At 50.3% G+C, this 27,885-nt stretch overlaps 1 protein-coding gene across 3 annotated transcripts; it reads left to right on the top strand.

The window, feature by feature from the left end:
• Positions 1 to 857: 857 nt before the first annotated feature.
• On the top strand, positions 858 to 27,064 carry MFGE8 (milk fat globule EGF and factor V/VIII domain containing). 3 transcript variants are annotated; one of them, XM_038532810.1, is made up of 9 exons: positions 14,029 to 14,152; positions 16,687 to 16,812; positions 17,160 to 17,291; positions 19,290 to 19,471; positions 19,884 to 20,039; positions 20,730 to 20,874; positions 24,814 to 24,998; positions 25,999 to 26,154; positions 26,286 to 27,064. In XM_038532810.1, exons 1-9 carry the CDS (start codon positions 14,080 to 14,082, stop codon positions 26,421 to 26,423), a joined length of 1,293 nt encoding a protein of 430 aa, XP_038388738.1. In that variant the 5' UTR covers positions 14,029 to 14,079; the 3' UTR covers positions 26,424 to 27,064. The 3 variants fall into 3 exon arrangements, with proteins under 3 accessions (XP_038388740.1, XP_038388738.1, XP_038388739.1); XM_038532812.1 differs by lacking the exons at positions 14,029 to 14,152; positions 17,160 to 17,291 and adding an exon at positions 858 to 1,035; XM_038532811.1 differs by lacking the exon at positions 17,160 to 17,291.
• Positions 27,065 to 27,885: the final 821 nt, after the last annotated feature.

The following is a 27,885-nucleotide window of genomic DNA, read 5'->3' as shown; positions in this document are numbered from 1 at the left end:
GGGGGTAGGGATAGAGGGAGAAGCGGGGAGCCTGATACAGGATTTGTGGGATCATGACCTGAGCTGAAGGTAGAAGCTTAATTGAGCCACCCCCCGGATGCCCCAAGGCTACCAGAGCTTTAAAGAGAGGCCCTTCCAGCTGGGGGATGAGATGAGGGGAGACTGGGTATTGGGGCAATGTCAGAGTGTTGAGTGGTTAGCCAGTGATAAACCCTCCTGGACCTGCAGTTTGCTGGCCACCCCTCAATCCTGCCCTCCTGGGGCTCTGCCTCCAGCCCTCCTTGGGTTTGATATTGTTCAAAAGAAAGCCACAGGCCTAAAATGGAGTCTCTTAGGTTAAGGCCCCACATCAGAAAACCAACACTTAATACCTAACTTAAGTGCACTTTCAATCCTCCAAGGAATGTAACCTTTAACCAACCAGCCAACATGGTATTTCCCAGTCAGCTCTAGGAAATTTACTAATAGACCCTTTACAAGGAGGAAAATCTTGCCTAAGACAATGCATTCCTTGCTAATAATTTCCTTGTTTCCTGTTCCCTCTGTGCTTTTAAAAAAAATCTTACCTTTTCTATAGCGTGACAGAGCTCCTTTCTGCTTGCTAGAGGTGATGCTGCCCAATTCACGAATTATTTAATAAAGCCCATTAGATCTTCAAGTTTACTGGGGTTAATTTTGTTTTTCTAACAATTTCCAGGGAAGAACTTGATGTTCTTCCGGAAATGGCCTCAATCCGGTCTCATTCATGAGATGGGTTGTCCAGATGTCCAGCTGGCCTGCATAGAAAGGCTTTGAGCAGGGCTCCATACAAATAGATCTTTCTAAGGCATTTCTTCCACATCCTTTCGATTCTGCAGACCAAAACCCAACCCAGATGTAGACAAGTTCCCTCGCAGGTGAAGACCGCTAGGACTTCTCTGGGCTCAGGAATCAATTCTCCCTCATGTCACTGACCTCCTGGAAAGGAGGAAAGGAGATGAGCTTTACAGGAAGAAAATAAATGTGCCTGAGTAGCTGCTTGGTAAAGATCACCAGGTAAGATGCAAAGTTGGAGCTTGAATCCAGGTGCTCAGTCTGATTCTTTCTGCCTGACACCCGGCTGCCCATCTCAGGAGCAGACGATCCAGGTGAGGACACATCTCAGGCTCCCCTATGAATAGATCTTGGCTGGTTCTGAGTGTCGGGGCTTCAGGTGTTCAGAGGAAGAGAAATTTGCCAGGGTGGAGGGAGTCGCCAGAGAAACCCATGAGGACAGCAGTCCATTGAAGCCTCAGCCAAAGTATGGAAAATCACATAAAGGAACCTCAGAATCTGGCCAATGCCTTTAATTTCAGTGAGAAAACACTTTAGCGTTTTTTCAACTGAAAGCATATTTATTCGCCAGCCCTGGCCCCTGGCCCTTGGTCTCTGGCTTGGAAACAAAAGGGGGTTGTTTGGTCCTGGGCCGGGATGTTTGCTCACAGATCATGATGTGTGTTCAGAGCATCTGGTTTGGGAAAGAGGGTGTGCTCTTGGAGGGTGTGAGGGTGGGCCCACCGCTTGGCTCTGCTCAAGCCCAAGTGATGTCACCAATGCTGGAAAGCAGAGGAGGAGGGAGCCAGCCGAGGCACCCCTTGACTCCGTGCACTCGGATGGCATTGGGCATTGCTGACAGGTAATCACAAACCAGCAGCCTGGAGGTGATGTAGACCTTTGAGGTCACCTGTCCTCACTGTCTTGCTTCTGCACTGTCTTTCTGACACAGGCTCTTTGCCTACTCTTCCAGTACAGGGAGCCCACCACCAAGAAGGGGAGTCCATCTTCTATTGAATACATAGCTGCCATCCCTGGGGAGCACTTCCTTCTCTCTCTCTCTCTCTTTAAAAAAAAATATTTTTATTTGAGTATAGTTGACACTCAATGTTACATTAGTTTCAGGTGTACAACACGGTGAGTCCGCTTTTCACTACACTATGCTGTGCTCGCCCCAAGGACAGTCCCCATCTGTGTCACCACAAAACATCATTACAATATCATTCACCGTATTCCCTATTCTGTCCTTGTTGTTCTTGCGACTTACACATCTCTCTCATATATGATCTGCTTTGCTGTCACCTCCATGCCCTGGATCTGGTTCTTTCCAAAGGGGATAGTCTTGTCATTCATTCCATAAATATTTTAGGGGTGCTTCATTTCCTATTGCTGGGCACTGTGCCCAGGCCTGGAGATAAGAAGCCTCCCCAGTATGGATGAGATACATGAGTGACAGGCAATTTGTTTTGATAAAAGTGACTTCCATCCACTTGGTTGCTCAGGCCAGAACCTGGGTATCATCCTTGACTGCTCTCTTGCCTAACCCCACACATCCTGTCCAGCTGTCCTGTCAGCTCTACTTCCGAAATACTTCCAGGATTTATCCTTTCCAACTCCCCCTGTCACTCACCATCCCCCAGCTCCAAACACCCACTGTCCCTCCCCTGGACCACTGCCTTAGCCTCCTAGCTGGTCTCTGCATCTCTCTCTTGTTTCCCTGTAACCCATTCTCCACAAAGCAGCCCAACCTTTAAAAATAAAGGCACTCTTCTTCCTAAAGTCCTTCAGTAGAATTTTCTTTAATGTAAGCTTTTCCTAAAATGCAATGTATATTCAAAACACACACCTTGGTGCATTTTCGCATAGTAAACACACCCATGTAGCTAGCCACCAGGGCGAGAAACAGAACATCTCCAGCCCCTAGGAGGCCCTCAGTCCCTAGCCCTCTGGCAAGGGTAACCACTTGTTCCAACTTCTAAGCCATTGGTTAGTTTTGTCTTTGGATATACATAATTACAGAACATGTACTCTTTTGTGTTTGGCTTCTTTTCCTCAACATTCCACTTTCTGAGTGGTGAAGAGTGTGGATTTTAGTCTATGTGCAAAAGTAAATACATGAAATCTGTTGAAGGGTTATAGCCATGTTGGGACACAGTTTGGAGGATCTACTACAGCTGAGTATGTGCGTGCCTTGCCTTATGATTTAGCAATTCCTAGATAAATATCTAACAGTTATGTGTGCCCATGTTCACCTAACGACATGTACAAAGATGTTCATATCAGCCTCAAACTGGAAACCATTAGGAAAGCATTATTATTATTATTATTATTATTAAAGATTTTATTTATTTATTCATGAGAGAGAGAGAGAGAGAGAGAGAGAGAGAGAGAGAGAGGCGGAGACACAGGCAGAGGGAGAAGCAGGCTCCATGCAAGGAGTCTGACGTGGGACTCGATCCCGGGTCTCCAGGATCACGCCCTGGGCTGAAGGCAGCGCTAAACCGCTGGGCCACCCGGGCTGCCCGGAAAGCATTATTATTGCTCCATTTTACAGATGAGAAAAACAGAGGCTCAGAGAGATTGAAGAATGTCTAAGCCCATTCTTGCTGCTATAACAAAGTACCAGAGACTGGATAGTTTATAAACAATGGATATTTACTGCACACAGTTCTTGAGGCTGGGAAGTCCAAGATTGAGACACCAGCAGATTCGGTGTCTAGCAGAGGCCTGCTTTCAGATTCGTGGATGATGCCTTCTCCATGAGCCTGTAATGTGCTGGAAGGGGCAAAAGAGCTCTCTGGCCTCTTTTATGAGAGAACTAATCCCATTCATGAGGATCCACTCTCCTGACCGAGGCGCCTCCCAAAGCCCCACCTCCTATCACCATCATGCTGGGCATTAGGTTTCAACATACAAATTTGAAAGCAGAGGACTTGCCCAAGATCACCCACTTGGCATAAGGCCAAACCAGGATTCAAATGCAGGTTGACAAGGCCCTGCCAGGGCTCTGGTCTGACTCTGGGTTCCATCCACTCCCTTCACCCTTTGTCGGTGGTGATATGTTGGCCCTTGTGCTCTTGGCTGATCAGCTAGGCTTGTGCCTTTCTCAAAAATGTTTAAATTTTAGAATACTTTCATATTTATAAAAAAAATTTGCAAAGACAGTTGGGGAGTCCCTATCAATTCTTTACCTAGTTTCCCCATCGTCAATACCTTACCTTATCATGGCACATTTGTCATAACTAAGCCACCAACATTGGCCCATTATCAAGAACTAGCCTCTATATTTTATTTGGGTTTCACATTAACTTTTCCATTAATGTCCTTCTATTCCAGGATGGCATCCAGAATGCCACAGACACTTATCATCATGTCTTTTTGTTTCCTTTGGCCTGGGACAATTTCTCACACTTGTCTTGATAGTTTTGTGGAGGATTGGCCTAAGGTTTGTTTGTTTTTTTTTAAGATTTTTTTTTTTAATTGTTTGAGAGAGTGAGAGTGAGAGAGCACAAGCAGAGGGAGTGGCAGAGGGAGAGGGAGAAACAGGCTCCCCACTGAACAGGGAGCCTGATGCAGGGCTCCATCCCAGAACCCTGGGATCATGACCTGAGCCAAAGGCAGACGCTTAACCAACTGAGCCACCCAGACACCCCTAGGGTTCTGTAGAATGCCCTTGCAGCTTAGGTTTGTCTGCTGTTTTTCTAATGGTTGGACTGGGTTTATGGGCTCTTGGGACAAAGACTAGAGAGGCAAAGTACACTTCTTATCATATCATTTTGGGCAATGCTATCCAGAGGGACTTATCACTGATTCTGTTCATCTTGACCACCTGGGAAAATACATTTTCTGAAACATCATTCCACTGAAAAGCTACTTCTCTTTCCATCCATCCCTTGCTTTACTTTTTGGAAACTATTCACTGAGCATAGTCCAGGCTCAAAGTGTGGGGAGGGCCAGTAAGCTCTTCTTGCTGGAGGGAGGGAGTAGCTACATAAATTATTAGCATTTCTTCTGGATTCAATCATTCATTCATCTGTACTGCTATGGACTCATGGATATTTATTTTACATTTTGGGTTCTATTCCAATAACACATTATTTATTTTATTGCTTACCTTTCCCATTCTGGTGAGTGGGAACTCTTTTATTTTATTTATTAAATTTTAAAAAAGATTATTCATTCATTCATTCATTCATTCATTCATTCGAGACACAGAGAGAGAGGCAGAGACACAGGCAGAGGGAGAAGCAGGCTCCCTGCAGGGAGCCCTATGCTGGACTCGATCCCAGGACCCCAGGATGATGACCTGAGCCAAAGGCAGATGCTCAACCACTGAGCCACCCAGGTGCCCCTGGGAACTCTTTTAGCTTAGTTTTTTTATGTTTCACATGACTTCATCCTTTTGTTCGTTAAAACATTTTCTGGATGCCCCAGGCTCATTTTGTGTTCTCTTTGCCCTAACCCTAGAATTGGCCATTTCTCTAAGGAACCCCGATTTCTTTCATTGGAAACATGTAATACAGACCAAGGTCTGAGCCCTGCGCTGTTGCTGCTTCTAGTCCTTGTCAGCAGACGGAGCCAGGAAATACGCGCATGCATTCTAACCTATGGGTGCCTATACTCGTATCTATAATTATTTCTGTAGGTGTCATCCATTTCTAAATGAAGTTAAGCAGGAATGCACAGTGATGTCTGTGATAAACCCAGCACAGTCTGCTTTGTTCCAGCCTCCCTCCTTTGCTGCCCTAGAACTTCCCTATCCAGCAGTGAGAATCCTGACTACTCCCATTCACCAGCCACTTCCTTGTCTCAACCCAGGAGATGGGCACAAGCAATGTCAGAATTGTTAACCCATATCCCTGTGAGGAACAACTGGACTGCCCCAGGGAGTCAGTGGTTATGTACAGTTCCTTTTCTCTTTAGCCCTATGGTTTCTAGTTAAAACACTATTTCCCAAAGTTATTTAGGTAAATTCCTCTGCACATCCCTCCCCGCCCCCACCCCCTGCAACTACTTACAGTAAATTTTTGTCATACATTTGCAATACATTTAGATTCTTCTACCACAGTCTGGAGTCTTCCAACATTCTGGGTGATTTTTTTGAATGTGTGTATGTTAAAGCTCAATCTTTGGGCTGTTAAGTTCCATGCATTTGGCAGTTGCTTAGCATTCTGTATTTACCATCCCAGGATCCTACAGGATGGTCCCATCACCTAAAATCACCCCGTGTCTCCCCTCTGCAGTCAACCTCTTTCCGTTCCCCAAGCCCTTGTTGTCAACCACTCATCTGGTTTTCTGGCCCAGAATGTCACGTGAATATAATCATACAACATGTAGGCATTTTGATCTGTGTTCTCTCACCTAGCAAGGTGCATTTAAGGTTTATCCATGTTGTTGTGTGTCAATAGCTCAGTTCTTTTATCACAGAACAGTATCCCATTGTATGAGGGTTTCATAGTTTATTGGTTCACCTATGAAAAGATGACGTGGTGACTTCCAGTTTTTGATGATGAGGAACAAAGCTGTGGTACACATTTGTTTTAAGGAAACAGATTTTTGTGTTAACCTAAGTTTCGATTTGCTTGGTAAATTACCTAGGAGTGTGATTACTTCGGGGTCATATGGTAAGTCTACGTTTAACTTTATAAGAAACTGCCAGACTGTCTTCCAAAGTGGCTATACCGTTGTGCATTCCTCACGAGCAATGAATGAGCGTTCCTGTCGCTCTGCATTGCTGTCAGCATTGGTGTAGTCGAGTTTTCTGGATTTTAGCCATCCCAATAGATAGGTTGTGATATTTAATAGTTGTTAGCAATTTGTAAAAAAGATTTATTTATGTATTCATGAAAGATACACAGAAAGAAGCAGAGACATAGGCAGAGGGAGAAGCAGGCTCCTCATAGGGACTTGATCCCAGAGCCCGGGATCATGTCCTGACCCAAAGGCAGATGCTCAACCACTGAGCCACCCAGGTGCCCAATTATTAGCACTTTTATTTCCTTAATGGAAAATTATATTGAGCATCTCTTCATATGCTTATTTGCCAGGCATAGGTCTTTTTTTTTCCCATTTAAATCTTTTGTCCATTTAAAAAAGTGGGTTGCGTGTGTTTTTATTTTTGAGTTTTAAGATTTATTTATTCTGTATACATGTTCTTTATTAGATATGTGATTAGTAAATATTTTCTATCAGTTTGTGACTTGTCTGTTCATTCTCTTAGTGATATCTTTCACAGAGCACACCCTCTATTTTTGATAAAGTCCAATTTATATTGATTTTTCTCTTGAGGATCCTGCTTTTGGTATTGTATGTAAAACTGATCCCAAACCAAAGATCATGCAGATTTTCTTCTGTTTCTTCTAGAAGTTTTATGTTTTTGTGTTTTACAGTTAGACCTATGATCCATTTTGAGTTAAATTTTGTACAAGGTGTGAAGTTTATTTTTGACTTTATTTTTGGCATAGAATATTTTGGCATAGAATAACATCCAGTTATTCTAGCATTATCTGTTGCAAAGACTCCCTTTTCTTCACGTATATTGCACAGCCCCTTTGTTGAAACTTAGTGGACTTTGTTGGTGTTGCTCAGTTTCTGAGGTCCGGGTTCTCTTTCTTTCTCAGAACTTTTGCCTCCTCAGATCCTTGTAAGGCTGGCTTCTTACTGCTCTGGTCTCAGTGTGAGTATTACCTTTGCAGAGAAGACTTTGCTAGTCACCTACCTAAACTGGTCTCCCTTCTCTCCTCCGTGTTATGTCACGCGATCCTCTCCTGTTGTCTTTGTATCACTTGTTAGCACTGTAATATTTTCTTTTTCTTTCTTTCTTTTCTTTCTTTCTCTCTTTCTCTTTCTTTCCTTCTTTAAAAAGATTTTGTTTATTTATTTGACACAGAGAGAGGGAGAGAGAGCCCAAGCAGAGGGAGCGGCAGGTAGAGGGAGAGAGAGAAGTAGACTCCTTGCTGAGCAGGGAACCCCATGTGGGACTCCATCCCAGGACCCTGGGATCATGACCTGCGCTGAAGGCAGACACTTAACCAACTGAGCCACTGAGGCACCCCTCTTTTTCTTTTTTTAAATTGAGGTATAATTGGGGAACCTAGTTGGTTCAGTCAGGAGAGCATGTGACTTTTTTTTTTAAAGATTTTATTTATTTATTCATGAGAGATATATAGAGAGAGGCAGAGACATAGGCAGAGGGAGGAGCAGGCTCCCTGCAGGGAGCCCAATGTGGGACTCGATTCCAGGACCCCAGGATCACACCCTGAGCCAAAGGCAGATGCTCAACCACTGAGCCACCCAGGCATCCCAGAGAGTGTGTGACTCTTGATCTCAGGGTCGTGAGTTCAAGCCCCACCTTGAGTGTAGAGATGACTTAAATAAATAAACTTAAAAAAATAAACTGAAATGTACTTTACATGTAACATTATATTAATGATCTTTTTATCTTACCTATATAAGGTCCAAGTGGATAGCTCTTCCCTTCGTGCCAGGAATGGTGCTTGGCTCACTGTTAGTAGTAGGATAAAATAATAATTTAATTCTCTCTTTTTTTATTTTATTTTTTAAAGATTTTATTTATTTATTCATGAGAGACACAGAGAGGCAGAGACACAGGCAGAGGGAGAAGCAGGATCCCTGTGGGGAGCCTGTTGCAGAACTGGATCCCAGGACACCAGGATCACACCCTGAGCCAAAGGCAAATGCTCAACCACTGAGCCACCCAGGTGTCCCTAATTCACTCTCTTTTTAAATTTTATTTATTTGGGCAGCCCCGGTGGTGCAGTGGTTTAGCGCCGCCTGCAGCCTGGGGTTTGACCTGGGGACCCTGGATCGAGTCCCACATCGGGCTCCCTGCATGGAGCCTGCTTCTCCCTCTGCCTGTGCCTCTGCCCCTCTCTCTCTGTGTCTCTATGAATAAATAAATAAAATCTTTAATAAAAATAAAAATAAATTTTATTTATTTATTTAGTAAACTCTATCCCCCAACAAAGATCAAGAGTCACATGCTCTACCGACTAAGCCAGTCAGGCACCCTATTCTCTCTTTCTCTTCTAAATTAATTTTTTTGTTGTTGTAAAAAAGCACATATATGATTTATCATATAAATCATCCTTAAGTATACAGTTTTGTGGGGTTAATTATGTTTGTGCTGTGGTGAAGTCGAATCTCCAGAACTATTTCATCTTGCAGAACTGAAACTCTGCATGCCTTAAAGAGCAGCTCTCCTTTTCCCCTATTCCCCCAGCGCCTGGCAACCACGATTCCACTTTTTCTTCCTATAAATTTGACTACTTTATTTTTTTTTAAAGATTATATTTTAAAGTATCTGCACATCCAACGTGGGCCTCGACCTACAACCCTGAGACGAAGAGTTGTGTGCTCCTCCAACAGAGCCAGCCCGGCGCTCCTCTATGAATTTGACTACTTTAGATATCTCATATGAGGGGAACCATGGGATCAAACATTTTTTGTTCATTTGTGACTCCGTTGTCTTTCGATTGTTGTTTGTACTTAGATACATATCTCTGTGTGAGGTAGTTTTGACCTAGGTATGCTTTTGGTGAGTACGGAGGCTATGGACAGGCCTCCTGCTTTGCCAAGGCACGTTCTTTCACCTGCAAACTTACACATCCTTTTCACTTGTTAAAACTATACTGTGCTGTGTCTTAGCATGTTTGTGTAGCTCTTCACCTCTGGGCAGTTTGGACTGTTATCAATTTTTCGGAACCATAAATAGTAGTACCATGTGCATCTTTGTACATTACTTTTTTATTTGGGTAATTTCCTTTCAGTGAATTCGCCCAAAGCAGAATACCAGGTTTTGTAGGTCTTTTAGGTCTTGCTACAAGTTTTGTAGTTTTGTAGGTCTTGCTACAAAAAGTCAGACTGTGATTTAGATGCTGAATCAACTTGTAGTACCACCAAGTAGGTGTAAATGTATATTTTCCCATAACCCTATCAGCTTCGATTTTTGCCAATTTAATGGACTTAATTGTTAAGTTTCTGGAAGACAAAATATGTTCTCTGATGGTGTAGAGGCATGATTAAAAAATAAAAGTATACCTGGTTTCTTGTCATTTATATGAACAAAAATCTGAAGCTTTTAAGTGGACTACAAGAAAATCCCCTCCTTCTCTATCGTTCCTTCACCCAGTCAGCTCCTGGTCCCAAGGCCTAGGTCTTTTGTCTTTTTCCACAGTGATTCTAGTCAGTGATTCTCTTATAAGTTTCACATTAGCCTCATCTGGGGAGCTTTTAAAAAATACTCATTCCTGGGCTCCACAGGGATTGAGATTTATTTGCTTTGAAATGCATCCTGGTCATCTGTATTTCCATAAAAATATTCCCAAGTGGCATCGATGTGTAGTGAGGGTTTCCAGCTAATGCTCACTGCAGTTACTGCTCAATAAATGCTTGTTGAGTGACTTCATGATTGAATGTGACCTAACTGAGTAACTGTGCCTTTGTGCCAGGCAACTGGTGAGGATGAACAGGACCTTTTATTCTGCAAGTGGCATTAACCAGCAGGGACACAATGCTCCTACACCTCTCCGTCATCTGAGACAGATTTCTGAGAGTTGTATTCCTTTTTTATTGAGATGTAATTCACACAACATAAAATCTGTCCTTTTAGAATGCGAAGTTCTGTGGTTTTTAGTAATACTCACAAAGTTATACAATCACTATCACTATTAAATTTCAGGATGGTCCCATCACCCTTAGAAGAAGTCTGGCTCCCATGAGCTATAACTTCTCATTCTGCCCTCACCCCAGCCCCTGGCAGCCACTCATCAACTTACTGTCTTTATAGATTTGCCTAGAACATTTTTTTTAAAGATCTTATTTATTTACTCATGAGAGACACAGAGAGAGGGGCAGAGACATAGGCAGACAGAGAAGCAGGCTCCCTGCAAGGAGCCTGATGCGGGACTCGATCCCTGGACCCTGGGATCACGCCCTGAGCCAAAGGCAGATGCAACTGCTGAGCCACCCCGATGTCCCTGCCTAGGACATTTCATATAAGTGGAACCATGGCCTTTTGTGTCTGGCTTCTTTCACTGAGCATCATGTTTTCAAGGTTCAGCAATGTTGCAGCAAATATTAGTACTTCATTTATTTTTATGGCTGAATAATAGTCCACTACATGGATATACTGCTTGGTTTATCCATCCATCAGCTAATGGACATTTGGGTGGTTCCCAGTTGGGAGCTATTCATGCTGTTATGAGCATTCATGTGTCAGGTTTTGTATATACATATGTTTTCAGTTTTCTTGGGCATATATCTAGGAATAGAATTGTTGGGTCATATGATAACTCTCTGCTTAACCTTTTGAGGAACTGCCAAACTGGTTTTCAGTGTCTGCACCATTTTAAAATCCCATCGTAATGTGTGAAGGTTCCAATTTCTCTATATCCTAACACTTGTTATGATTTTTTTTTATTATAGTCACCCTAGTGGGTGTGTGAAGTGGTAGCTCATATGGTTTTGATTCTGATTTTCATTTTCCTGATGACTACTAATGTTAAACATCTTTTTGTGGGCTTATTGGCTGTTAGTATATCTTCTTTGGAGAAATATCTATTCAAATTCTTTGCCCATTTTAAAATTGGGTTGTCCTTTGCTGTTATGAGCTATTAATATTCTAATATTCTTGATGTTAGACCCTTATTGGACATGTGATTTGCAAATATTGCTTCTCATTTTGTGGATTGTCGTCTTGCCTTTTTGATAGTGTCCTTGGACATGTAAAAGTTTTAAATTTTGCAGTTCAATTAATCTATTCTTTCCTTTGGTTGTTAGTGTGTTTGGCGTCATGTCTAAGAAACTTTTGCCTAATACAGAGTCATGATGATTTACATCTGCTCTCTTTCAAGAGGTTTAATAGTTTGAGTTCTTATATTTAGGTCGTTGACCTATTTGGAGTTAATTTTTATATAAAGTGTGATTTGGGAGTCCAACTTTATTCTTTTGTGGTTCTTCAGTCTTTCTTGCACAATTTGTTGAAAAAAATTGCTCTTTTCCAAATGACTTGTCTTGGCACTTTTGTTGAAAATCAATTGACATAGATGTATGGATTTACTTTTGTATTCTTAATTCTATTCCATTGATTTATATATCTATCTTTATCTCAGTACCACACAGTCTTGATTACTGTAGCTCTGTACTCTGTTTTGAAATTGGGAAGTTTAATTCTTCCAACTTTTTTTTTTTCCTACAATATTGCTTTAGCTATTCTGGGTTCCATCCATTTCCTTATTAGTTAGTTCTAGGATCAGTTTGTGAATTTCCGCAAAAGGACAGCTAAAAATTTTATGGGGATCATGTTGAACTTGTATATCAATTTGGGGAGAGATTGTCATCTTAACAAGAGAAGTCTTCCAACCGATGAACAAGGATGACTTTCCATTTATTTAGTACTTTAATTTCTTTCAGTGATGTTTTGTAGTGTTCAGTATATAAGTCTTGCGTGTTAAATTTATGCCTAAGTATTTTATTCTTTTTATGATCTTATAAATTATTTTTAAAAACTTACAATTACTAAAATTATTTTCTTAAAAAAGAAACTGTTTCCTTAATTACATTTTTGTATATTAAATTCTAGTGTAAGAAATACAAATGCTTTTTGTATATTAATCTTGCGACCTTACTGAACTTGTTTATTAGCTTTAATAGGTGTGTGTGTGTGTGTGTGTGTGTATTCTCTGGGGTTTTCTATATATAAGATCGTGTCATTTGTGAATAAAGATTAAGATAGTGTTACTTCTTTCTTTCCAGCCTGGCTAGAACCTCCACAGCGGTGTTGAATAGAAGGGGTGAGGGCAGACATCCATGTCTTATTTCTGATCTTAGGGGAAACATTTAGCCTTTCATCGTTAAGTATGATATTAGTTGTGGGTTTTTCATAGATACTCTATTAGGTGAGGAAGCTCCCTCTTATTCCAAGTTTGTTGATGAAGGGGTGATGGATTTTATCAAACGGTTTTTCTGTGGCTATTGGCTTGATCATCTGTGGAATTTTTTCCCTTTCGAACGGCTTTTTTTTTTTTTTTAAGATTTTATTTATTCATGAGAGACATACAGAGAGAGGCAGAGACATAGTCAGAAGGAGAAGCAGGTTTCCTGTGGGGAGCCTGATGCAGGACTCCATCCTGGGACCCCCCTCCCCCTCTTTCTGAACAGTTTTAAGAGCCTCCTGCCAGTAGTTAAGTCTGACTCCAGTCTTAACCTAGTACTCAAAATAGACGGGAGGGGAGGTGTCTCATTTGTTTTTGTTTTTTCTTTTTTGGCTAATCTGACTGCAATACTATTATTAAAATTATTCATTTGTAAATGAGTAATGTTTCCTTATGATACAAAAGAGTCATTTAGATGAAGGTCAATGTGACCAGCAAACCTCTCCCTATCCAGGCCCCCTGGTCTCCCTCCCCTTAGGCAACCACCATGCTCATTTCCTGGGAGACTGTGTGTAGCTGCTTTCCCCGCTACACGGGCAGAGGTGAATAGTTTGCCCTGGAGACCGTATATAGCCTGCTTATCCTAAGATATTTTTCTATCTGACCCTTTATAGCAAAAGTTTGCCAATTCCCTTTTTAGTTTATCATTTCAAAGATATGCTATGATATGCTAGGACATCTCTGTATGTATGTCATTTTACACAGTGAATTTGGACGGCAGGAATCCTGTGAGCGGGATTGCTAGGTCTTAGGGCCTCGGCATTGGTCACTTGGATAGGTATTACCAAGTAGCTCTCTCTAGAAAGTGAACCAATTTATACTCCCCCCAACAATGGCATGCTCTGGCCTGCTCCCGCAGCCTCCCATTAACAAGTGTGCTAATAATTCGACAGTTGCCAATCTGATAGGTGAAACCCGGCCCTCGCTGTACTTTTAATTTGCATTTTTCCCCTGACGGCTGAGGGCGAAGCATCTTTTCTGAAGTCTGAAAAAAAACCCCACAAACAACAAAAAACAAACCCGAAACACCAAGCGGCTCCCCCCTCCCCCCGCCCCCCGAGCCCAAGCCTGTCGGGTCGGCTCAGGACCGGGCGCCCGGGCCCCAGCACCCCGCTGGCCGAGGGGCGTGGCCCGGGGCGGGCGGCGGACCCCTGGGCGCCCCCTCTCCCCCCGCGGGCCGCGGAGCCCCGCCCCGGGGCCGCCTCCCGAGGGCCGGGGCGGAGCGCGCGGGCGGGGGCGGGGGCGGGGGCGGTGCCGCGCTGCCTGATTTATCCCGGTGCAGGAGCCGAGGGAGAGCCCCGCGCGCACGGCCCGAGCGCCCGCTCCGCACGGCATGCTCGGCCCCCGCCTGCTGGCCGCGCTCTGCGGCGCGCTGCTCTGCGCCTCGGGACTCCGCGCCGCCTCGGGTGAGTCGACCGCGCCGCCCCGCGGCCCTCGCCCCTCCTCCGCGCGCCGCTGGAAGCTCGCCGCCGCGCCTCCCTCCACCTCCACTGTGGACCAACTCGAGCCGAGAGCCCCGCGGTGCGGAGGGGCCGCTTCTCCCGCCGCCCCCGGTCGGGCGCGGGGATGCGCTCGGCCCCTCCCGCGCTCCCTGCGCCCGGGCGGCCCGGCCAGCGCTGGAGGGAGGCGGGGACTCGGGCGGCGGGGGACAGCCCCGCGGCCCCCCGGGAGGCGGCTTACACTTAACAAAGGAATCTGCTGTGTCGGGCCTCTCTTTTCCCATCTGTAAAATGAGGCTGTGCCCGCCTCTCGCGCGTCTTCCACCTGGAAGTTTCTAAGGACTCCTGTACTGAGAAGTCCCGTCCGGCCAGCTTTCTCCGCAGCTCTCCCAAGCTCTGGCGGCTGCTGTGCTCATTCTGAGTTTTGCATCCCCGAGTGTAGGTGCCTGCGGGGATAAGCCAGGGCCGGGGTGGCCGAGGAAGGGCGGCCTCCAGATGGGCTCCAGGAGGGGGACCCAGAGCCTGTGGAGGGACTTGGAGAGGGCTGCCTGCTTGGGCTGCTGGCTTCCGCCCCCCCCCCCCCGCCCCCCGCGGCCTTGGCGTGCTGCTGTATCTTCCTCGCTCCTCCTCCCCCGCCTCGGAGGCCTCCCGCGCACAGCTGGGCCTCCGGCAGGCCGGTCCCAGGGATGCCCCATTTCTTCCCCGTGGGGCCCACGCGGTTGCCTCCAGGGCTGGGAAGAGGTGCCCGTGGTTGGTGCACTGCAGGCACCCCCTTTATCGCTTTCTCAAAGAAAGCGGTGTGTGTGTGTGGGGGGGGGGCCAAGGTGAGCCCTGGTGCTGCCCTCCTGGGACAGTGTCACCCCTAGGCCTGGAGCCAGACCTTAGGACCTCCAAGCTCCCGCACCCTTGGGGACTCCCGGCAGGTGACTGTCCAGCGACCCAGAGAGGCAGCTGGGTCTCCGGAGTCCCTTTCCACTCCTCTCTGTCCCCACAACTTGTTCCTGGGGAAATCTCCCAAAAGGCAGGACACTGAGGCCCTGAAGGTGGTTTTGTAGAAGGAGATCTGGCTTTTTCAGGAAAGGGGAAGCACCATGGCTGCGGTGCGCAGGTGAGTCAGCCTGAGACCTGTGGGGTGGGGGCTACCTTTCACTTTCCTTTTTCCCCAGTGGACTGCTTAGCCCTAGAGCAGAATGGAGAGAGGGTTGCGGTTGGTTGGGATAAGAGGAGTTGGATTTTGTTGGAATGGGATCCCAGGACTCTGGCCATTCCCAAGAGTCTGTCTGTGGCAGTGCCCACAGTCTGCCAGGTCAGGGGAGGGGATTAACCTGCTATTTAAAGCCAATGACTAATAGCTCATTGGGAGCCGCCTTAAGCTCCCAGGCGTGGCCCAGGCGGAGCTCTGAGGGCTCCAGCGCTCATTAACGGTGTGTTCCCTGCTCCCTCTGTCTCCTCCCGAGCTGGGCCCGGCACTCTGGGGCTTTGGGATTTCAGGAACTGCTCCCCCTATCCCCACCTCCAGCCTGGGATGACATGACTCTGTGCAGGGGAGGAAAAGCAGTTTCTTGTGTCTTACCCCAAATGATGGGCTAAGCCCTTCTGAGGTGCTGAGGTCAGTTAGCAGAAGCCCCTCCCACCTGGGGGACTTGGTGTGCTACACTCAGGGCTCACAGCTGTCACCCAGGGCTGCAGCTTGAAGCAGTGTGGTCCTCTGCGGCCCTCCTCTGACCTCTGCAGTGCTTCACAAGTCTGCTTTCCTCCTCACCGCTTCACCTGACTTTCCTCTCTCACCAGGAGGCCCGTGGCAGCTTCTCACCGCCCCACTCCTGTCCCATCCCTCCTGGGCTCTGGAGGGATCTTAGCTGTAGCCCCGGGACACCTCCCTGCCCCAGGGGAGCCTATCCACAACTCTGCAGATGGCCTTTTCTCCATATTCTCCATCCCGGAACGGGAAATGCCTTCCCCACTCCTACCACACAATTGACAATCTTTGATTTTTTTTTTTCTCCCTGGTGGACATTGGTGGGCAGCTGAAGGAAGGTTAAGAGCTCCTGGTTTACAGGGCAGAAAGTCTGAGCTCGTCGTCATTCCTTCCTAAGGTCCCTGCGGGTCTGGCCCCTACCTACCTTTTCCTCTGTTTTCCTGTTCGTCAGCTTACCAAGCCCCCGAGCTCTTGCTTTTCTGTAGAACATTATTTCCCTGCTCCCCATTCTGGTACAGTCCATCTCTTAGACCTAGCTCACATGTCCCTTCCTCGAAACTTCCAACTGTGGTGCGAACCATACCTCCAGTGGGCCTTCGTGTGTAGGCTTCTGGCAGAGCTCGGGACACCTCTTCATCATCCAGGGACTGTCCCGCTTTTTCCAATGGCTCTTTAGGCTTGGACCATACCTGGTTTCCCCAGCTCAGTAACCCAGCATGCACATGGTAGCATCTCTCCCGGCCCCCAGTCTTTACTGAATGAATGATTTGCTATTCTTGAGTCGGAGCTGGTGACATTGCAGGTGACTTCTGTGACTCTAGCCAGTGCCTGAATGGTGGGACCTGCTTGTTGGGCCAGGACAACACTCCCTTCTACTGCCTCTGCCCCCAAGGCTTCACAGGCCTGATCTGCAATGAGACTGAGAAAGGTATGTGTCCTGGGCCCTGCCTCCTGCCCCACGACCGGCTCACACTTGCAGCCCTAGTCCCCGGCACTTCTCCCACGGTCAGCCAGCATTTCCCTGGAAACTCCTGTGCTGCTTGGAAAGCTGGGTGCTTTCCTCCTGGGGACTGATTTCACCTCCACATGACCCTCCTTGGTGCCAGGCTGGCCCAGGCTCCCCGCAGGCAGAGGAGAGAGGGAGGAGATGGTGGGGGGAGGTAGGCCCTGGGCTGAGTTTGTGCAGAGGGTCCCCTTGGGCATCTGCTGCCGCCTGGCTCTGGCCCCAGCTCCTCCCTGATCCCTGGCCCCCCTCACCTGCCTCTCCATCCCTAGGCCCTTGTTTTCCCAATCCCTGCCACAATGATGCCGAATGCCAGGTGATCGATGACCTGCACAGAGGGGACGTCTTCACCCAGTATGTCTGCCAGTGTCCTCATGGCTACATAGGCACTCACTGTGAGATCAGTGAGTATCCGGGGGTGCCTGCTCTTCTCAGGGAGGTCCTGAGCAGCCCAGGCAACGGGCTGGCCTCCTTCTCTGCAGCAGGGGCTAGTCAATTGAGGCTAAGACAGAGCCTCAGTTAGTGCTGCTGTCCTGGATTAATTCCTGCTTGGCCTCTGTCCTCAGACAGTGGGCCAGGCCTGATGTCGCAGCAGGGAGGCGAAGGGTGGTAGTGACCCCAGAGGTCATGGGAGTATTGCCGCCTGGGTCACCATGAACCAGACACACAGCATCAGGGTTAAGTCTCAAGAGTTTTCTACCAAGAGGGAAAAACAAACACATTCTTAATCTTAGGGCTCAGGAGGTCCATAGGTTAGGCCTGGGACTTGGAGTCTACAGTTCCTGGCCCAGGCTATGGCCTCATCGCAGAGCTCAGGGAGGAGGGAGAGGCCTGGGCAGGCTGGGCCGTCCTCTCACGGTCAGGCGGTCAGAGGCCCAGCGTGTGCAGAGGGGCTGACCCGCCTGCCCTGCTTGGTGATCCACTTAGCCACAGAATGGCCCTGGGTGGGTGCCCAGCCTCGGGTGCTGGCGGTGGCTGTCCACACTGTCCTCCCTTTGGGCCTAGCTGGAGCCTCTCCCACCAAACCAGGACTCCTCCCCGCCTGCTGCAGGAGGGCGAGTCCACATTTTGAAGGGTGTCCAGTTTCTTGCGTCTAGTGGGTCTGACACTGAGCATCTTGTTGGTGGGCGCAGGTGGGTTCCCCTTTAGGCAGCTGTGAGGATGCTGTCTGAGGTCTGCTGATCTGCAGAAGGGAGGGTGCTGGGTGGGTGCTGGAGTCCAGGGGAGGGCAGGCAGGGGGCCTCTGATGGCCTTCACCTCAGAGGAGGTGGCCCCGAGGGCCTGTCCCCTGGGCTCTGGGCTGAGGCCAATGTCGTTTGCGATCCTGGGTGGAGGAATGTGTGTGTGTGTCTGCAGTTGGGGGGTCTCTAAGGCAGACAGCCCTGGGTGGGGCCAGGTGTGCCCACTAATTACCATGCTGGGAGCCAAGGTAACCATGGGTATGCCTGAGTTGGGATTTGCCACCTTGCCTCCTGCTTGGCAGCCTGGGTTTGTCCCGGGTTGGATATGGCAGCTCCTGGGACAGGAGGCAGGAGGCAGCCACAAAGGCGGGGAGCCCCCAGAGGGACCTCTGCAGCCCCTCCTTGTTAGGCGGTGTGTTTCCTTGGAGCCCACAAGGACCCCACAGACTCAAAGGGTGTGGACCTGTGAGGTGTGAGGACCTGATTGCAAATCCCGGCTGAGCCCCTGCCAGTTCTGATCTTGGCTGTGTGGCTACACTCTCCCTGTGAGTGTCCTATCCTGGAGCTCAGCATGAACCTGGGCTGTTACAGCAGGAGTAGATCTGCCTCTGGCTTCTCTGCTGCGGGGGGTCTCTGGGGCATGAGAGGGGCCCAGCCCCCTAGGGCCACATCCCTGGGGTAATGGTGAAGGGGACAGCCCCCTTGGCCAGGGGCAGCCCTGCAGATGGCTGGGTTAGGACCAAGAGTTGGAAGGGGCAAACAGTCCGAGAGAAAACAGAATGGCATTCATACCACACCCAGAAAAGTCCTGCCAGTGGGATTGTAGAAAAGTCTAGGCAAGTTTGCTTTTTTTTTTTTTCTTTAAGATTTTATTTATCTGAGAGAAAGAGAGAGCAAGAGAGCAAGAGAGCTCCAGCTAAAGTAGGGGGGAGGAGCAGAGGGAGAGGGATAAACAGAAGCAGACTTTCCACTGAGCAGGGAGCCTGCCCTGGGGCTTGGTCCTAGGACTCCAGGATCATGACCTGAGCCGAAGGCAGACGCTTCACTGACTGAGCCTTCTAGGCACCCCATGACTGTCCACCCCTCTCTTCCTCACCATGCACCTTATCTTGGGCCCTGAGAGTCCTTTCGTGGTCTTTGCTCTGGGTCTTCGGCAGAGGCCACACTGTTATTTTATGGTCCTCTGGGGGCCCCTTCTCCCTTTTCCCCTCCCCTCTGCAGCCTGTGCCATGCCGCTGGGCATGGAGACGGGCTCCATTGCCGACTCGCAGATCTCTGCCTCTTCTGTGCACTTGGGCTTCATGGGTTTACAGCGCTGGGCCCCAGAGCTGGCTCGTCTGCACCGCACGGGCATTGTCAATGCTTGGACAGCCAGCAACTATGATAAGAACCCCTGGATCCAGGTATGGAAGGAATGGCTCTGGGATGGGCAGAGTGATGGGAGGGGGGCAAGGTAAGGCCACTCTGCCTGCCCGTGGGGGTTCATCACTGAGGTCCAGGTAGCAGGGTGGGTGGGTTCCCACAGGTGAGGGACCTGTAAGTGGAGGGCAGGCTTGCAGGAGGAAGGCCTTGGGGTGGGTGGGGGAGTGGATCCCAGGCTGTGGAGGGGTTGTTTGCACTGGACGAAGCCTCTGGGGTCCTTGTCCCACTTTTTGTGCCTGCCTGAGCACTAGGCCCAAACCTCTGAGACACCCTGATGAGAAATACCCCTTTCTCTGTCCTACTTGGGTCATTCCCTTTCTGGGTGAGGGGTAGGGTGGAGGGAGTGTAAGAACCCAGGGAATAAGGGTACTGCCCTCCCTGTCTGTGGTTTAGGTAAACCTGATGCGGAAGATGCGTGTGACAGGTGTGGTGACACAGGGTGCCAGCCGTGCAGGCAGTGCTGAGTACCTGAAGACTTTCAAGGTGGCCTATAGCGTCAATGGACGCAAGTTCCAGTTTATCCAGGATGCAGAGGGAACAGGAGACAAGGTGAGGACTCTAAAGAGGCACTGGGGCTACACCCTCTGGGGCCCCAGTAAGGGCTCCCGATGGAGTGAGGGTATGCTGAATGATGAGCCATGTGGTAGGTTGTCAGTTGCCTCTTGGATCCCACAAATAGGGAATCCCACATTATGCCCATGTTCTGTGGTTATGAGTGATATCTCCTACTTTATAGAGGAGAATAGTGAGACTCAGAAGGTTCAGTGACCTGTTGAGGGTGGCTGTAGTGCTGGAGGTGGGATCCATTCTGAGCCTTCAGGGCTACCATGTACAGTTGTGCAGGTTATATACTGCTCATAGATGTCACTACTAAGCAAGTGTCGTTCACAATGGCAGGCATCATGGGTTTGTGTACTTCTGTCATTTGGGAAATTATTATAATAAAATGTCTTGAGAAAGGAGTGAAAATTTTCCTAATTTGCAGAGGGCACCCTATAGATGATAGGTGGTCCTGTGTGGAAGACAGGGGTTTATTATGTCTAGGCCCCATGATGACCAAGAAAGGTGTGAGAAGGGGAATCTGTGTTGAGGGGTGTGAGTGGCCAGAGGAAGAACTGACCCCCTGCTGGCCTGGCTGAGCCCTGCCTCTGCTTCTCAGGCCTGAAGAGGGAGGTCAGGCCACCCCAGGAAGGTGGACTGTCCACACCAACCCATTCCTCCAATCTGCTTTCCTCCTAGATATTTGTTGGTAACATGGACAACAATGGTCTGAAGGTCAACCTGTTTGACTTCCCTCTGGAAGTGCAGTATGTGAGACTGGTGCCCATCATCTGCCACCGGGGCTGTACCCTCCGCTTTGAGCTCCTTGGCTGTGAGTTGAATGGTGAGTACGGGGCTGAGGGCTGTGGTCAATGCTACATAATGGGCTTCCCTGCCCTCGTTTGTCTGAGCTGGGTAGGACAGGAGCAAGGCGGAAGGGAGGGGGAGGGGGGCTGGGCTCATCCTGGAGATGCACAGTGGAGGGATCACCTGGCTCTCAGCATGCTCCCCTCTGTGTTTGCTGTCTGCCAACTGTTGGTATTCGAGGTGGTGAGAGGAGGAAAAAAAAAGAAAAACACATCCCTTCAGCTTCCAAAGAATTTTCTATTATTCTGATTGGTTCCTTGAGCTTCTAGAACTTGTAGCATTCTGGTTTGCAGATGTCAGCTCCCTGAGGGCAGGGAGTTTGTTTTGTTCACGGCTATAGTCCCCCAGTACCTAGAACAGTGCCTGGACTGTAGATGTTCAATAAACATTTAATGAACGAGTGAACGAATACAGAAAGTGAGGCCCTGATAAAAAATTTATCAAAGGCACACAGGCTGGTAGGTATTAAAACTTGATCCCTGGGCTTTTGACACCCACCCACCTACTACTTCCCCTCCACCCTCCTGTACCTCCTGTAACTCATCATTCAAGAGAAATGTGGGGACTTCCTAGAGTCCTAGGGCTGGGCTGGTGCTCTTCTCTTTTCCTTTTTCCTTTCCCCTTTCCTTTCCCCTTTCCTTTCCCCTTTCCTTTCCCCTTTCCTTTCCCTTTTCCTTTCCCTTTCCCTTTCCCTTTTCCTTTTCCTTTTCCTTTTCCTTTTCCTTTTTTTCCCTTTCCTTTCCTTTCCTTTCCTTTCCTTTCCTTTCCTTTCCTTTCCTTTCCTTTCCTTTCCTTTCCTTTCCTTTCCTTTCCTTTCCTTTCCTTTCCTTTCCTTTCCTTTCCTTTCCTTTCCTTTCCTTTCCTTTCCTTTCCATCTTATCCATTTATTTGAGAGAGCACAAGCAGGGGGAGAGGCAGAGGGAGAAGCAGGCTCCCCACTGAGCAGGGAGCGGGAGGCAGGGTTCCATCCCAGGCCCTGGGGATCACGACCTGAAGGGAAGGCAGATGCCCAACTGACTGGGCCACCCAGGTGCACCAGAGGTGGTGCTTTTCTGCTGCCTTTTCCAGAGAGAGCCCCAATGGAGGGATGGGGCAGGGGGTTGCCAGTAGGGGACAGGTTTCTGATGAGCCAGGAAGAAGTCATCACTAGACAGGTCAGGCTGCCGGTCAGGCTGCGTGTCAGGTCAGGCTGCTGGGGGGGGGGGGGGGGGGGGGGAGGAGGGGTGCAGCGGGAGCCGGGAGTGGGGGGGTGGGAGGAGTGTTGGCTTGAGTAGCTTGTCTCCGCCTAAGCTCTCACAGGGCTGGTTTTTCCCTTTTTGCGGCCATGGCGCCACCTGCTGGCCACTGTTGGAACTGCAGGGCTCGCTAGGCAGCGCTGCAGAGCAGAGAGGTGGCTCTTGCAACCTTTCTTGTCTTACCCTAGACCTGTCCTTTTAAAGTATGAATTTAAGTCCTCGCATTCCCTCTCCCAGGGTCATTGCTTTTTGAGCCTTATTGATTAAATGGAGAGTTAAAGACTGCTTTCTGCTAAAAGGAAATTTAGGCTCTTGGTACAGGGCAGGTCTAGGGGCTGGGCAGCGTTTGGCTATTAAAGTTGTCTGCATGGTCCTATCCTAGCCGGCTCCTTCCTAGGCCAAGAGAGGCCGAGCCTGGCAAGCTGTGGAAGCTGTCCTGTCTGCTTTCCTTGAGGTCTGGATCTCTTCCTTTCCCTAGTCAGCATCCCAGTGGGCTGATGAGAGTATTGGTGTGTGCATGTATGGGCATGTGTGTGTACATGTGTGTACATGTGTGACGCTGAGGTCTAGGTATGAGGACTCTCCCATTGGGATGATGGCTTTCAGTGGAGGCTTGAATGACAGAATGAACCACATGAAGAACTTGGAAAGAGCATTCTAGGCAAGTGTGGAGCTGGCAAGTGCAAAGGCCCTGGGGCACATTGAAGGATAGAAGGCAGGCCGTTGGGGCTGGAGCCTAGAGAGTGAGGAGCAGCTTGCTGGGTGGTAAGGCTGGAGAGGTGGATGGAGCTGGGTGGAGGAGTTGGGCTATGTGATTCAGTTTAAGGATTCAGGTGTTTATCCTCAGAAGAGGGGGCAGCCATTCAGGGGTAGGGGGAGTGCTAGTAGGACATGATTGGAGTGTGTCTAGAAGGGATCCCTTGGGCTGTGTGGGAGAATGAGGGCAAAAGACCATTGTGGGTGAAGGGAGTCTATGGGAAGGTAAGGTGGCTTGGATCAGGGTGTTAGACTCACTGGGTTGGGTGGATTACAGCCCTCAACTCCAAGTGAGCTCTGTGGACCCAGTAATATGAGCACCACCTAGGAGCTTGTAGCAGTGTGGGCTCCAGCCCCCACCAGACTTTGGAAACAGAACCTACTTTTTAACAAAATCCTTGGTTGCTCTATGAGAAGCACTACTCCATGGGGTGCTTCCCAGGGTCACACAGCAAGCAGTAGAGCAGAGTCCTGGCCCTTGGCTCAGGGCCCCTCCCAACTGCATTTCCCCTGGAAGGCTGTCTGACTTCCCCAGGAGGCCCAGAAGTGAGGAGGCACAAGCTGTGGGGAAGCAGTGGATCTGCAGGAGGGTCTACCTTGAGCATATGACGCCAACAGGGCATCCTCTGCAAAGCTGCCCCGGGCCTCCCAGCCCAGTGGCCTTGCTTTGTGGGAGGAGCCTGGGGATTACCTGGTGCATCACCAGCACCAGGAGGTGGTATGATTAGCAGACATCACACCTGGAGGCAGATGTCTTTTGGTAGCAGGAGTGCAAGTGTCTGGGGAGCTGGTGATGTAAAGCACTGTGTACTACAGCCTGCTCCCAGGTGGAGGCATGGCTTCCAGGGCCTGCTTCCCCAACTCCCAAGCTCCCCAAAAGGACGGACCGAGCACAGTGAGGATTCTGTGAGGTGTGAAACACACCCATCGTTCTCTTGGCAGTCTCCTCTTCTCCTGCCGGTCCCTAACTGTTGAGGCCACCTGCAGGTGGGGATGACTAGGGCAGAACAGCTGGGCCAGCTTCCCAGCTGTGTGTGACAGCACCCTACGTGTTCGTGTTCGGTGTTGAGTGTGAAGGCCCCCTGGGGGAAGGGCTCCGAGGGAGGGGCTGCTGGGCAAGGAGACAGGATCCATACTAAGCCCTGGGGGTTCTGACTTGTCTGACTTCTACCTGCTGGAGGGCAGCACTGTTGTCCCGGTCATCACCTGGTCACCACCGCCAGGCAGGCCTCCATGGTTCTGGGAGGGGGCATGGATGGTGGTGATGTCACAGCCTGGTGTGGTGATTGGGAGTTTGTGTGTGTGTGTGTGTGTGACTTGGGCACAAGGCTTAAGGTCTCAGCCTGTTTTCTCACCTGTAGAATGGGGTTACTGATACGGGCTTTGAGGTTTCTTGTGGTAGATTAGATGAGAGAAGTGAGCACTGGATCAGTGGGATGCTTGCATTAGCAAATGTTCCCAACTATGATCACGGGCCTCAGTAGCTGTCCCGTAGGAGTGAGAGAGAAGCGCTGAGTCCAGTGGAGGCACAAGTCCTGCCTGAGTGAGGTAGTCAGGGCAGGCTTCTTGGAGGAGGTCTCTCATGAGTCAGGCCTTGAAGGGGCTTGGAGGAGGTGGTGGCAGGGTCTGGCCTCGTGCAGAGGGGAAAAGTGATGGGTGACCTGGGAAGGGCAAGTCAGGGTGGGGGTGGGAACTGAGGGCAGCTGGCCCCGGCAAGGCATGGTGCCATGCCTGTGCGAGACTAGACGGTGAGGTGGGTGGAGGGACAGCAGAACGGTGGGCAATAAAAGGTGGAAGCGGCTTTTCTCTGTCGAGGATGCTTGGGGCTGGTCAGGGTCCACAGCCCCTCCCCGTGGTCACCTCATGCACACGCTTCTGGGGAGGCTGTGGGTCCTGATCTCCATGACAGACCTCCTTGCTGGCAGGATGTGCCGAACCCCTGGGCATGAAGGACAATACCATCCCTGACAAGCAGATCACAGCATCCAGCATCTACAGGACCTGGGGCCTGAATGCCTTCAGCTGGTATCCCTTCTACGCGCGGCTGGACAAGCAGGGCAAGTTCAATGCCTGGACTGCCCAGACCAATGATGCCTCGGAGTGGCTGCAGGTGGGTCTGGATGCGGGGCTGCGGGGCCCACTCGGCCGGGGTCAGTGGGATGCACGGGGCTGCTGATCTTTGGCCTCCGCCCAGCCTGGGCTTCTGTTCCCCAGGAGGGAGTGTCTCAAGAGCCTGGTTTCTTTTTTCCTCCTACATGCCCCACCTTCTTCTGATTCCCCACCCTCTGCAACTCCAGAGGGGCAGGGTGGGGGGACGCAGGGCTGCTTCCACCAAGACAGGGCCCTGAGCCCCAGGTGAAGGTGCGTGCATGTAACGGTACAGCCATCTCCACCAGCTGCCCGGGGTGACAAGGCTTGGCCCATGGCCAGTAGGGCCGCACACCCCAGGACTTCTCTGCTGGCCTTGGTGTCTGAGACACAAGGGACAGTTCTTGGATTTCATGAAATTGGGGCAACATGACAGTCACACAAAACCAGAATGTCTGCTGATTTCATAGGTGAGGAAACAGCCCTGGCAGCGTGAGGATTTGCTTGGGCCTCACCTCCTGGTTGGCAGCACATCAGGTGTGCAGGCCTGGTGTCTGGGGACTGCCTGTCTAGGAGCAGCTGGCAGGTTCCCCGGATGCTCAGGACTGGGGGCAGGAGGATTTTCTCTGGGCTCCAGGGGAGCCATTCACCTGTGGAGCCGGGTTCTGTGAGGAGCTGGACTCCTGCAGGATTAATGCCAGGCTGTGCAGAGCCCTGCAGGACACCTCAGGAACCCATCCACGGGCTTTCCTTTGCTTGTTCCCATTGTACCAGGGGTGGGGTGGGGGCTGGCTGTGGGTTGGCCAAGGGCCAGGCTCTGATGTCTAGCGTCACTGCAGTGAAGTGTCTAACAGAGTCTGACAAAGCAGGTGTTGTGATTTATGTCCATCTTACGGATGAGGAGGTTGTGCCAGATGAAGTAGCTTTCCCAGTACTAGAAGTTGTGCCCCAGCATGTCTGCCATTTCCCATTTACTGGAGGACGGTCTCAACAAAGAAAGTGAGGTTGCTTTTTTCCTGTAGGTGGACCTGGGCTTCCAGAGGCAAGTGACTGGCATCATTACCCAGGGGGCCCGAGACTTTGGCCACATCCAGTATGTGGCAGCCTACAAGGTAGCCTACAGTAATGACAGCAAGAACTGGACCGAGTACAAGGACCAGGGGGCGATCGAAGGCAAGGTGAGTGTCTGGCTGGCTGACCTCCTGTCACCCCTCCAGGGGTGCCCTTTGAGTCTGGCCCGAGGCTCTGAGGGCAGGGGTGGGGTGGGGGGCTGGCTCTGGGGCCCTCCTGACACCCCCTCTGCCTCCAGATCTTCCCTGGCAACTTGGACAATAATTCGCACAAGAAGAACATGTTTGAGATGCCCTTCCTGGCTCGTTTTGTGCGCATCCTGCCCGTAGCCTGGCACAACCGTATCACCATGCGTGTGGAACTGCTGGGCTGTTAGTGGTAGGCCTGGCCGGAGTGCCCGGAAGGGCCGTGGGGCACCTGCCCCTTATCTGGTCCTCCTAGCCTTCTGTTGGCCTGCTGTCTCCTCCACCCCACCTCCTGATTGTAGGCGACCGGGGGTAGGGGTTTCAGCCACCTCTCCTTCCCTCCTCTTTCCCCTCCCCCCCACGTGGCCCTGGCACCCACCCCTCCTGCCATCCCATTTTCTTAGGCACTGTGGGAGTTGAGGTGGTCCGGGATGGACAGAACAGGGCGAAATAGGGAGCGAGGGTTACCTGCACCTCTCCAGATCCCTGGTCCTAGTCTCCTGTGTTTCCCCTACACTCTCTGCCACACCCTACGTTCCCACGGCCCGGAAGAAGGCCCTGAGGCGCCAGGCTGGAGATAACAGTGTCCTGTCCCTCGGCAGGATGCTGCCACTCCTGCCGCTGCCACCTAGCCTCCAGCACTTCCCCCTTATCTCCCTGGAGGACCTCTCTTGACCCTTGGCCTAAAACGAGACAGGAGGCGGGAGGGGGGGGCAGGCTATGGAGAGAGAGGGGTAGAGGTGGGTGGGCATGGGGGGCACCCTCTGTGCTGGTTTTTTTACCCCAGAGTACACAGGCAGCTTCCAAAATATATTTATATCACCCCCTGGAACTCTTGCTGTGGTTTATTGGTTCATCACTTGCTCCGTCCAGATGGGCTTTGGCCTGGGCTGGCGCCCCCACCCTGGGCCCTCGGTCCTCCCAGAGGCCAGCATTCTTGTTTACCTGCCAGCTGTGGAGAGCTTAACAGCAGGAGAAGGGAGGAGACTCTGAGGAGTCCCACTTCCGAGGCCCGATCTATTGCCCTCAGTTCTCCACTGCCACCTGCCAGACCCACACTGCCCTGGGGCCCGTAGCTCTACCAGGTGAGGGGCCCCGGGGGGACGTGACACAGAGGCTGTCTCCGCGAATGCCTTTGCTGTCTTCCGGCACCAGTTGGACAACTAGTGCCGAGGCTGTTGGTTTTCCCCTTTGGCAATTTCTCTGCATCTGGAGTGGTGGCCTTGGAGAAACTGCTAGAAACTCTGAGAACCTGGGCTGCTTACAGACCTGTGGGAGGCTCCAGGGTGGGAAGGAAGTCATCACGAGGCCTCCTGGCTGAGCACACTGGTTCCTGGGAGGCTACTGGCAGGGCTGCAGGGGGCTGTACCCCTCTGCCCTCACCACCTTACCCCCCATGCAGGGACCATCAGGAAGTAACGGTTGGGGGGGGGCAGTACAGGCCAGCATCCTGGTGATCTGGGAAGGGTTGCTGGCAAGTAGAGGAGGGACTGACTAGCTGGGAAGGGGGTGTAGGAAGCCACCCTAGTATCCCAGACTGTGGGGTACAAGGTGAATTTTCTGGAACAAACTTTGGGAGCCATGCTGTGATAAACATAGGCGACTCTGGGCAGCAGATCTGGGCCACGTGGCTGCCAAAGTAAGGGTGTGGCT

This window comes from Canis lupus, chromosome 3 (genome assembly GCF_011100685.1).
Source record: "Canis lupus familiaris isolate Mischka breed German Shepherd chromosome 3, alternate assembly UU_Cfam_GSD_1.0, whole genome shotgun sequence".
Classification (NCBI taxonomy): Eukaryota; Metazoa; Chordata; class Mammalia; order Carnivora; family Canidae; genus Canis; species Canis lupus.
The sequence above is the reverse complement of the archived record's forward strand: the minus strand, read 5'-3'. Positions and strand labels throughout refer to the sequence as shown.